The sequence below is a fragment of the Zophobas morio genome, unplaced genomic scaffold, assembly GCF_036711695.1.
Source record: "Zophobas morio isolate AGI-343-1 ecotype UQ-CSIRO unplaced genomic scaffold, CSIRO_AGI_Zmor_V1 ptg000012l, whole genome shotgun sequence".
Lineage (NCBI taxonomy): Eukaryota > Metazoa > Arthropoda > Insecta > Coleoptera > Tenebrionidae > Zophobas > Zophobas morio.
The window spans coordinates 2,690,378-2,702,633 of record NW_026972117.1 but is presented as its reverse complement, the minus strand read 5'-3'; the positions used below and the strand labels follow the sequence as shown (position 1 = coordinate 2,702,633).

General features: G+C 34.6%; 1 protein-coding gene across 8 annotated transcripts in view; it reads right to left on the bottom strand.

Moving 5' to 3' along the window:
* Window positions 1-10,212, bottom strand: part of Myc — a 45,010-nt gene extending 34,798 nt beyond the window's left edge. The window contains exons 1-4 of one of the 8 annotated variants that reach the window (XM_064054111.1): window positions 9,963-10,212; window positions 6,183-6,239; window positions 5,632-5,992; window positions 5,139-5,580 (exon numbers count right to left, since the gene is read on the bottom strand). In XM_064054111.1, the coding sequence (XP_063910181.1) occupies window positions 5,139-5,580; window positions 5,632-5,992; window positions 6,183-6,214 (835 nt within the window). In that variant the 5' untranslated portion in view covers window positions 6,215-6,239; window positions 9,963-10,212. Of the gene's footprint in view, window positions 1-5,138; window positions 5,581-5,631; window positions 5,993-6,182; window positions 6,240-6,510; window positions 6,597-9,962 lie in introns of those variants that run through there. The other 7 variants (XM_064054112.1, XM_064054109.1, XM_064054110.1 and 4 more) reach the window with 7 other exon arrangements.
* Window positions 10,213-12,256: the final 2,044 nt, after the last annotated feature.

Here is a 12,256-nt window from a genome sequence, read left to right as displayed (position 1 = left end):
AATTTATTCTTCCGAATTCCGCAAACACCAGAACGAACAAAAAAATCGCTTTAAAAATTGACAAAAAAAGAACGAGAAAATTCAAATTCCAAATTTCGCGCCAAAACCCACCTCACACTTTGTGGAAAATCTCAAAATTTTATCCCCAAAGATCTTGTAAAATCTTGCTTTAAAACGTTGCGTTTTGCTTCTTGAAATAGGCATTTAATTTTCAAATTTTGTATTTCTTCTTTTTCTTTTATTGCTCTAAATTAAAATAATCTTTTCAAAATTTTGGAACAATTTGATTTTTTTTAATTCATGATTTTTTCAAAATGAGAATTTTTGAAAGTTGTCGGTGCTCAAACAGATATTTATTTAGTGTATACATTAAATTGTTTTGTTGAAAGAATTTTCAAAATTTTATTTAATTCATCTTTGGAACAAGACAATCTAATTTTTAAAATGTTAAGACTTGAAAATTTGAACAATTTATTTTATGTTTTGGAACTTTGGATTTTCAAAAGCCTTTTAAATTGTTTAAGTAATTTATTCTTCCGAATTCCGCAAACACCAGAACGAACAAAAAAATTGCTTTAAAAATTGACAAAAAAAGAACGAGAAAATTCAAATTCCAAATTTCGCGCCAAAACCCACCTCACACTTTGTGGAAAATCTCAAAATTTTATCCCCAAAGATCTTGTAAAATCTTGCTTTAAAACGTTGCGTTTTGCTTCTTGAAATAGGCATTTAATTTTCAAATTTTGTATTTCTTCTTTTTCTTTTATTGCTCTAAATTAAAATAATCTTTTCAAAATTTTGGAACAATTTGATTTTTTTTAATTCATGATTTTTTCAAAATGAGAATTTTTGAAAGTTGTCGGTGCTCAAACAGATATTTATTTAGTGTATACATTAAATTGTTTTGTTGAAAGAATTTTCAAAATTTTATTTAATTCATCTTTGGAACAAGACAATCTAATTTTTAAAATGTTAAGACTTGAAAATTTGAACAATTTATTTTATGTTTTGGAACTTTGGATTTTCAAAAGCCTTTTAAATTGTTTAAGTAATTTATTCTTCCGAATTCCGCAAACACCAGAACGAACAAAAAAATTGCTTTAAAAATTGACAAAAAAAGAACGAGAAAATTCAAATTCCAAATTTCGCGCCAAAACCCACCTCGCACTTTGTGGAAAATCTCAAAATTTTATCCCCACAGGCCTTGGAAAATCTTGCTTTAAAACGTTGCGTTTTGCTTCTTGAAATAGGCATTTAATTTTCAAATTTTGTATTTTTTCTTTTGCTTTTATTGCTCTAAATTAAAATAATCTTTTCAAAATTTTGGAACAATTTGATTTTTTTTAATTCATGATTTTTTCAAAATGAGAATTTTTGAAAGTTGTCGGTGCTCAAAGCAATATTTAGTGTATACATGAAATTGTTTTGTTAAAAGAATTTTCAAAATTTTATTTAATTCATCTTTGGAACAAGACAATATAATTTTTAAAATGTTAAGACTTGAAAATTTGAACAATTTATTTTGTGTTTTGGAACTTTGGGTTTTCAAAAGCATTATAAATTTTTGAAGTAATTTATTCTTCCGAATTCCGCAAAAACAAGAACAAACAAAAAAATCGCTTTAAAAATTGACAAAAAAAGAACGACAAAATTCAAATTCCAAATTTCGCGCTAAAACCCACCCCGCACTTCGTGGAAAATCTCAAAATTTTATCCCCAAAGATCTTGTAAAATCTTGCTTTAGAACGTTGCGTTTTGCTTCTTGAAATAGGCATTTAATTTTCAAATTTTGTATTTCTTCTTTTTCTTTTATTGCTCTAAATTAAAATAATCTTCAAAATTTTGGAATAATTTGATTTTTTTTTAATTCATGATTTTTTCAAAATGAGAATTTTTGAAAGTTGTCGGTGCTCAAAGAAATATTTAGTGTATACATTAAATCGTTTTGTTGAAAGAATTTTCAAAATTTTATTTAATTCATCTTTGGAACAAGACAATCTAATTTTTAAAATGTTAAGACTTGAAAATTTGAACAATTTATTTTGTGTTTTGGAACTTTGGATTTTCAAAAGCCTTTTAAATTGTTTAAGTAATTTATTCTTCCGAATTCCGCAAACACCAGAACGAACAAAAAAATTGCTTTAAAAATTGACAAAAAAAGAACGACAAAATTCAAATTCCAAATTTCGCGCCAAAACCCACCCCGCACTTATTGGAAAATCTCAAAATTTTATCCCTACAGGCCTTGTAAAATTTGGCTTTAGAACGTTGCGTTTTGCTTCCTGAAATAGACATTTAATTTTCAAATTTTGTATTTTTTCTTTTGCTTTTATTGCTCTAAATTAAAATAATATTTTCAAAATTTTGGAACAATTTGATTTTTTTTTAATTCATGATTTTTTCGAAATGAGAATTTTTGAAAGTTGTCGGTGCTCAAACAGATATTTAGTGTATACATTAAATTGTTTTGTTGAAAGAATTTTCAAAATTTTATTTAATTCATCTTTGGAACAAGACAATTTAATTTTAAGATGTTAAGACTTGAAAATTTTATCAATTTTTTTTGTGTTTTGGAACTTTGGATTTTCAAAAGCCTTATAAATTTTTGAAGTAATGTATTCTTCCGAATTCCGCAAACACCAGAACGAACAAAAAAATCGCTTTAAAAATTGACAAAAAAAGAACGACAAAATTCAAATTCCAAATTTCGCGCCAAAACCCACCCCGCACTTTGTGGAAAATTTCAAAATTTTATTCCTAAAGGTCTTGTAAAATCTTGCTTTAGAACGTTGCGTTTTGCTTCTTGAAATAGGCATTTGATTTTCAAATTTTGTATTTCTTCTTTTTCTTTTATTGCTCTAAATTAAAATAATCTTTCAAAATTTTGGAATAATTTGATTTTTTTTTAATTCATGATTTTTTCAAAATGAGAATTTTTGAAAGCTGTCGGTGCTCAAAGAAATATTTAGTGTATACATGAAATTGTTTTGTTGAAAGAATTTTCAAAATTTTATTTAATTCATCTTTGGAACAAGACAATTTAATTTTAAAATGTTAAGACTTGAAAATTTGAACAATTTATTTTGTGTTTTGGAACTTTGGATTTTCAAAAGCCTTATAAATTTTTGAAGTAATGTATTCTTCCGAATTCCGCAAAAACCAGAACGAACAAAAAAATCGCTTTAAAAATTGACAAAAAAAGAACGACAAAATTCAAATTCCAAATTTCGCGCCAAAACCCACCCTGCACTTCGTGGAAAATCTCAAAATTTTATCCCTAAAGGTCTTGTAAAATCTTGCTTTAGAACGTTGCGTTTTGCTTCTTGAAATAGGCATTTAATTTTCAAATTTTGTATTTTTTCTTTTGCTTTTATTGCTCTAAATTAAAATAATCTTTTCAAAATTTTGGAATAATTTGTTTTTTTTTAATTCATGATTTTTTCAAAATGAGAATTTTTGAAAGCTGTCGGTGCTCAAAGCAATATTTAGTGTATACATTAAATTGTTTTGTTGAAAGAATTTTCAAAATTTTATTTAATTCATCTTTGGAACAAGACATTTTAATTTTAAAATGTTAAGACTTGAAAATTTGAACAATTTATTTTGTGTTTTGGAACTTTGGATTTTCAAAAGCCTTATAAATTTTTGAAGTAATTTATTCTTCCGAATTCCGCAAAAACCAGAACGAACAAAAAAATCGCTTTAAAAATTGACAAAAAAAGAACGAGAAAATTCAAATTCCAAATTTCGCGCCAAAACCCACCTCACACTTTGTGGAAAATCTCAAAATTTTATCCCCAAAGATCTTGTAAAATCTTGCTTTAAAACGTTGCGTTTTGCTTCTTGAAATAGGCATTTAATTTTCAAATTTTGTATTTTTTCTTTTGCTTTTACTACTCTAAATTAAAATAATCTTTTCAAAATTTTGGAATAATTTGATTTTTTTTTTAATTCATGATTTTTTCAAAATGAGAATTTTTGAAAGCTGTCGGTGCTCAAAGCAATATTTAGTGTACATGAAATTGTTTTTTTGAAAGAATTTTCAAAATTTTATTTAATTCATCTTTGGAACAAGACAAGCTAACTTTTAAAATGTTGGGACTTGAAAATTTGAACAATTTATTTTGTGTTTTGGAACTTTGGATTTTCAAAAGCCTTATACATTTTTGAAGTAATGTATTCTTCCGAATTCCGCAAAAACCAGAACGAACAAAAAAATCGCTTTAAAAATTGACAAAAAAAGAACGACAAAATTCAAATTCCAAATTTCGCGCCAAAACCCACCCCGCACTTCGTGGAAAATCTCAAAATTTTATCCCCAAAGGTCTTGTAAAATCTTGCTTTAGAACGTTGCGTTTTGCTTCTTGAAATAGGCATTTAATTTTCAAATTTTGTATTTCTTCTTTTTCTTTTATTGCTCTAAATTAAAATAATCTTTTCAAAATTTTGGAATAATTTGTTTTTTTTTAATTTCATGATTTTTTCAAAACGAGAATTTTTGAAAGTTGTCGGTGCTCAAACAAATATTTAGTGTATACATTAAATTGTTTTGTTGAAAGAATTTTCAAAATTTTATTTAATTCATCTTTGGAACAAGACAATTTAATTTTAAAATGTTTAAACTTGAAAATTTGAACAATTTATTTTGTGTTTTGGAACTTTAGATTTTCAAAAGCCTTATTAATTTTTGAAGTAATTTATTCTTCCGAATTCCGCAAAAACCAGAACGAACAAAAAAATCGCTTTAAAAATTGACAGAAAAAGAGCGACAAAATTCAAATTCCAAATTTCGCGCCAAAACCTTCACCTATCACTCGCTCAAGTTAACAACAAATCGCGGAACCGCAGCTCCTCCAACCCAGACAAGGTCATCCAAATTTAGTCCGTGTCTTATTGACACGTTAATTGTGCCTCGTAGTAGAATCCCATTAAACCGGCGAAGGTCAACCCGCTCCAACCTCTACTACGACGATAACAGTAAAAAGTCCCCAAAAAACGCGACCCGTCGCTGAACCCTGACCTTCGCATCAGATACCAAATCCTCCGAAATCAAAAAATAACTTACGACCAATATAACCGTTGACGCCGCTTATAAATACCATCGCACGCAATCGCCAAAAAAAACACGAAAAACTCACCGGAGTCCGAAGGAGTGTCTATCCCCAGATTTCCAGGAAGCATCCCCGGATGGGTGCCCTTATGGTAGCTGTGATCCGTAGCCGCGTAAAACGCGCGCTTCTCATTCTCTTGTTGCTCGTCGATGGTAGGCTTCACGTCTATCACTTCTTTCACGTCTTTCACTTCTTTCTCTTCTTCTTCTTCCTCTTCTTCGATTTCTTCGTCAAAGAACCCCCATTCCTTGCCGTCCTCCTTGAAGTAGTCGCTCAAATCGCCGTCGTCGATCTCCAGCTCGTTCTCGTTCAGCGCCGTCTCCAGGCTCTCGAGGATGTGCGTCATCGGCTTGGTGTCTTCGTCGTCGGAGATCGGCGGCGTCTGCAGCGAGTAGTAGGGCATCATGGGCACCACGGTGTTGGGGTCCACGCTGAGCTTAAGGTCAGGCTTTAACAGACTCTGCTGAGCCTGCAACAGTGAGTTGAAACGGCCGCTGCGTCACCCGGAAACCCAATTTACCTGCACGACAGGCGGCTTGAGATCGGCAGGCGGAGTCGGCGACTCGCTCTTGATGCTCCTGATCCCGGGGCCCCCCTTGGAGTGGCCGTTCCACATACAGTCGTACTTGACCTGGTAGTGCCGCTGGCCCAGGATGTGCGCCACGACGTCGTCGTCGGGGATGGAGTGGAGTTGCATCTCCTCGATCTGGAACTCTTTCCAGACGTCGTCGGAGAGAAGGTGGTAGTCGGAGGTGACGCGAGTGTCCGGTTCCTCGTACCCGTCCATAGTGTTGCTGAATTCGCTTGGCTTAAAACTAATCGTTCTATCACTAATATCACAATTGCCCTGACTGAGGAGGCGACCGTCGAGACGGTAGCTGCTGGAAAGAAAGAGAAAGGGGTTAGCGAGCAAAGAAGAGAGAGCGCCGCTCGGGACATTTATTTTTTTTTGTTTTTTGTAATGATAATCAGACGGAACAGTGAGCACAATGACCACAACATAATAATAATAGTAGTAATAATCAGTAATCGGGAACTGCGTTTTTCGAAAATTTTGGTTTTGGTACTCACATTTTTGGTTTAGTTCCCGGAATTTGTAGCATTTTTGAATCTTCGAAATGGGGGAAGCTGTAATTTAAATTTTGTATCAGTTTTGTTTGAAAAATTGTTGATAGCGAGTTTCTGTGACATTTCCTGTCAACTATAGCGCGGCAATAATTTGCATCAAGTGAAAGTTCTTCAATTTTTAGAATGTACACCCGCAATTTGTAGACTGGCGTTTGTACAAATTTTTACTACCAGGAGAAACGTCGATGTATTTAAAAATTTAAATATATTTTCAAAATTTTCAAATTTAATTTTTAAAAATCAGTCTTATACACTAGAAAAAATTACATACCTTGAAAACTCAACAAATTTAGTTAACATAACAAAGTCCAGTTAGATTCCCACCACACTAACAAAAATCAGACATGGAGCCAACAAATCCGGAATTTTATTTGTGTGAGTATGAAGAAAACAATGCACAAATAGATATTATCTCTCGAGTACTTGATTTTACAGTCTGCAACTATGTACTCTGTAATTACTTTATTTACCACCCGAATTCGTAAGATAAAATACGTAACGTTGTTATTATAAACGTACTCGAGCCTAAATAATCAACCGTGATAGTATTGAAAACAAGTGTATTACGGTAATAACACCAATAACAAAAAAACTGAAAAAAATATGATAGTACATACTTCACACTTTATTTCAGTAGTAAATATAAGCAATCGCAGGTTTAGTAGCCCGACTTGGTCGATAAGCATAAAAGCCGTATTTTTATACGCAGACGACCACTGATAAGAATTATCAAAATTATTCAAAACTCTTGCATACATTATGCAACTTTAGTAGCACAAGCCTGCGGCGGATGTTTGCCACTACTATATTGTAAAACGCATCATTAATAAATAATCAAATCACCACGCTAGTACGTTCCGAGAAAATCCACGACAAACATTCCACCGGCACCAGCCACCGCGTAAACAAAGATTACGCACCGTTTGCTATGAATAACAGCAACAAATGGGCAAAAATATCGTTTCCGAGAAAACCGATCCTGAAAACCCCAGATCAGCCTTGCGCCAGCATCACGTCCCGATCTCGTGCCCATTGACATTCGATCGCTTCGCGCCTTTTTCCGGCGAAGCGTGAGTCACGCCGCTCGTCAGAAGAGTGATGCAGCGCGGCCCGGTGCACAATAAATTCCAAATACGCAGAGCCGGCGTGGAGAGTGTTTTTCCGGAAGCGCCCGCATCGAAATCGTGTAACCCGGAAAGTTATTCTTTTCCCATAATTTGGAGGGGAGCTCGATTACCATGAAAATAACTCTGATCTGACGCTCGGCGTCTTTGATTTTGTGGATTTCGGGCGGTGCATGAGTAATGGAAAGACAGCTGCAGTGCTGTTAAATAATGGAGGATTCTTCGGCAGCTGCTCCGCGGGAGCCTATGAGAAGGAGATTTCTAGGAAAGTGTTGGGTGGCGGAAGTGGATTTTCGCAGAAGATGTTCAAATTTGATTGTCAACTTGGCGTTGTGTTTTGGAGTTTGTTTTAGAAAAAGGGTCGAAGTAATAGCAGTTAATGCAATGAAAACATCGACAGCTGCTGCTCAAGATAAATTTGTCACCAGATCTAGTGGGCTTTAATATGTTTGAAATATTTGACAGTTTTGTGACGCTTAATACCAAAACTTGGAACAAGATTGCTAGTTAGTTTTGTTTTAGTAAACCTAAAAAATGTCACCAGGAAGACGTGTACTGAAACAGAAATAAGGATGCAACATTTATCATTCATGTACTCACGTACATAACAAAAAAAATGTATGCGGGAGCCATGAGAAACAAGAATTGCTTGTTTCTGACCTGTCTTCGCACGCTCCATTATAATTAATAAAAGTACTTCCAGCTTGTTGAATAAAACAAGAATTTTTTACTGCAAAATTATTACTACTTATCTAAGAGTAATTTCTTCGTAGTGGTGGCTGAAAAATTTTGCTATAGTCAACAAAATTGATTCCGAGGAGTGAAATATAGCAAAAACACATTGTCGCTTGTTCCAAAGGACACATTCTTAAAAACTGAACGATTCTGTTTGTTTCAGGAAATTATATAAACAGTGACATTTAAAGTTTTATTACAGGTTTAACATTTTAATACATAATTATTAATTACAAATTACAAAAAAGTGTAGGTTCCAAAAATTCCATTTTTGGTTTGACGAACAAAAAAATCAATAGAAACTTGAAAAAAAAAATCTCTAGGAGACGGGAAGTAAATGAATTTTGACATTTTACATTTCTTACGTCACTTGGCAATTTATCCGATTTTAATTGTTTTTTTTATTTCAAGTTTTTCAATTTTTCGCCTCTTCAATTTTTTTTTGTTTCTTCAATTTTACGACATGCAATATTTTCAGTTTTTCTGCTTTTCCAATGTTCTGATTTTCTAATTTTTCTTTTCTTTTCAATCTCAAATTTTTCAATTTTTCTGTATTTAATTTTTCAATGTCACAGTTTTCCGACTTGACAATTTTGACGATTCTGTAATTTTTCGATTTTACAATTTTTGGGTTTTCATTGGCTCCGTCATGACATAGTCGTCGCAATTGACTCTAGAAGATCGAACACGAAATTTTTTTATGGAAAAGTTGTACATGTCTTTGAAACTCGTTTAAATTTTTGGCGTGGTATAGTCAACAAAATTGATTCCGAGGGGTGAAATAAGCAAAAACAAATTGTCGAAAGGAGCTGTCAAGTGCTCCAAGTGACATTTCACTTTTAGAAAAATGTATATATGTATTAGGATCGCAAAAAATGCTTGTCATTCCGAAAAGGTCAAGATTGTCGTCCAAGTTAACTCTACAAGGTGACAAGATTTTTTAAACTGTCACTCTTTAGTAAACGCCAAAAGTTGCCCAAAAACATATTCAAAATCGACTTGGCAAGTCAAATCTATATTTGTTTCAGGAAATTATGCAGACGGTGACATTTAAAATTTTATTACAGGTTTGTCATTTTATTAATTACAAATATTCCATTTTTGGTTTGACGAAAAAAAAATTGATAGAAACTTGAGAAAAAATCTCTACGGTACGTAAATGAAGTGACATTTGACATTTTACATTTCTTACGTCACTAGGCAACGGGTAATTCACGTAAGTCCCAGAAATTTACATACTGGAATTTTCAAAATGCTTGCGATCATATCGGGTTCCGTAACCTGACTTACTAAGACACTTTTTTTTTATTTAGTTGAAAAAGTCGTCACGACATTTGTACCTTTTTATCACTTTCCGCCAAATTGATACCCGGTTCCCACATCCAATATAACCCAAGATTACGACTGCACTATCTTCAAGGCCGCGAATGACGGCAAAAAACGCGGCAAAAACTTTCTTTTTTCCTCCCGGCCCACTGCGCCAACTTCCGACGAAAGTCGCACCTACACCGCGAACTTCTCGCTTTTTTTTTCCAGCGTACGGCAACGTCACGTTCGCCGCAACAGCGTCGCAACTGTCACTCCAGTCAAGGCCCGCTGTTAATAGCTGCGGCATGCCTTTTTGACGTTTCGAGCCGGCGCTGGAAAAATTCGCGGCGTGAATGAACCCGATTGCGCAACGTTGCCTCGCCGGGACGCGCTATAAATTCCGGCGAATCATGCCTTAGGAATGCGGCGCGACGGCCCTTTGCACTTTCGACACGCTCAGAATGCTGCAATATGCCCGAGCCGGCCACGTCGCCGGCCGGCCGGCCCGCCGCACTCTCACCGTCTCGACTCCGAAGGGCGCTCACGTGACACTTACCTTAAAGCTACGAGGTATCAATTAAAGCACTTCAACTGCAACAACGCCGTCAGTCCTGCGGTTTTACAGTTTTTTCCTGACACACGGTGTATGTAACACGAAGGCGATGGACGAGAATATCAAACACACGGTATTAACGAAACCACTCTCCTGAATCTCTGCGATCAGCTTTGTATACATGCTTATGGGGGGAATCTCGGGGAGACCTGAACCTGGAGCTGGAGCGGCTCAACAAATACTGAAGAGCGCGCCGCGACCCGGCATCGAGCCGGCTTCGGATGGGCGGTCGGCGAGGTTAGGCGGCCCCCGCCCCCCGCGCGCCCCGGGCCCGATCGGGGGCCCGGCGCGGGCCAGGGCGGCGGCGACGGACGAGGGGGCCGCCGGGGGCGGCAGCGGCCCGTCGGGGCGATTTGGGGGGCTGTCGATGCGTACTTTCAGGGCTTTTGGGCCGGGAAGGCGGCGTTGCTTTTCGGCGCGGAGCAGCAGAGCGGCGGCGCGGCGCAGACGGGATGCGCGGCAGAGCGGCGGCTTGGGCGGGATGCGGATGTTGGGCGAATGCAGTTTTTGCGGGTTTTGGGGTCTGGGATGGTGGACGGCGGCGGTGGGACCCGCCGAGGGCGGCGGCGGGATGGTGGGTCGGCGATGGGTTTGGCGGCTGGACGGGCGCGGCGGCGGCGGGGACAGGCACGGAGTCGGGAGAAAGCGGGCCCCCGGCGAGTGGCCGGAGGGGAAAATTCGATTTTCGAAAAATTGCTGGGGATTTATTCACGATTGTTTTAACAATTGAATTTCACCTTGACACGTCATTGGCTATTGCGAAAAGTTTATAATAATTTATATCGAGAGCGCGTGGGGGAGGGGGGTTTGACGCGGCCATAAAAATTTGCTACATTTGTTGTATTGATATTAACCATAATTCAAAATAATATTGGGCGAAAGTTACTAATTAAAATTTAAAAAAAAATGGGTGAAGGTTATTTCGACAGAATTTCCCTTGCCCTTGAAGAATAGGCCAAGAAATACCGCTTCTTTGAAAACTTATAAAAAGTGTTTCCGATTTTTGTTTTCTGATAGTCTTTATCAACTAAAAACCAGTTTTTCAAATTTTCCAACTTTTGAATTTTTCAATTTTTCGATTCTGCAGTTTTTCGATTTGAGTTTATAGAGTTTTCAATTTTTCAGTTCGATTTCATATTCGATTATATATTTTTTTGCAATTAAATTTTTTTTTCCGCTTTTCGTTTCTTCAGTTTGTAAATTTTGCAACTTTCCGATTTAAAGTTTCTGGAGTTTTTTATTTTTCGATTGTTCATCTCTTCAAACCTTCGATTTGCAATTTTTCGTTTCGGTTTTTTTATTTTATTAATTTTTACAATTCTTCGATTTTTTTAATGTACCTATTTTATAATTTTTTGTTTATTTAATGTTAATTTTATCAGTTTTTCGTTTCTTCAATTTTTCGATTTGCGATATTTATTAAATTTTTTATTTTTCGATTTGCAATTTTTTGTTTTCTTTATTTTTTCAATTATTCCTGACTTTCAGCAATTCGATTTTATAATTTTCTTGTATTTTCAATTTTAATTCCTCAGTTTTTCGTTTCAACAATTTTTAAATTTTGCAATTTTTTAATTTAAAATTTATCGAGTTTTATATTTTCAATTTTTCAATTTTACGTTTCATCAATTGCTCATTTCTACAAATTTTAGATTTTCCATATTTTGTTTCGGTGTTTTTATTTGATTTATTTTTACGATATTTCGATTTTTCAATGTACGGATTTTATAATTTTTTGCTTACTTATTATTAATTCTTTCAGTTTTTCGTTTCTTAAATTTTCCGGTTTGCGATATTTAATTTTTTTTGTTTCGTCAATTTTTAAATTTTGCAATATTTTAATTTAAAATTTCTCGAATTTGAAGTTTTCGTTTTGCAATTTTTTGTTTGGGTTTTTTGTTTTCTTTATTTTTTCAATTATTCCAGACTTTCAGCAATTCGATTTTATAATTTTCTTGTATTTTCAATTTTAATTCCTCAGTTTTTCGTGTCAACAATTTTTAAATTTTGCAATTTTTTAGTTTAAGATTTCTCGAGTTTTATATTTTTAATTTTTCAATTTTACGTTTCATCAGTTGCTCATTTCTACAAATTTTAGATTTTCAATATTTTGTTTCGGTGTTTTTATTTGATTTATTTTTACGATTTTTCGATTTTTCAATGTACGGATTTTATAATTTTTTGCTTATTTATTGTTAATTCTTTCAGTTTTTCGTTAGTTAAATTTTCCGATTTGC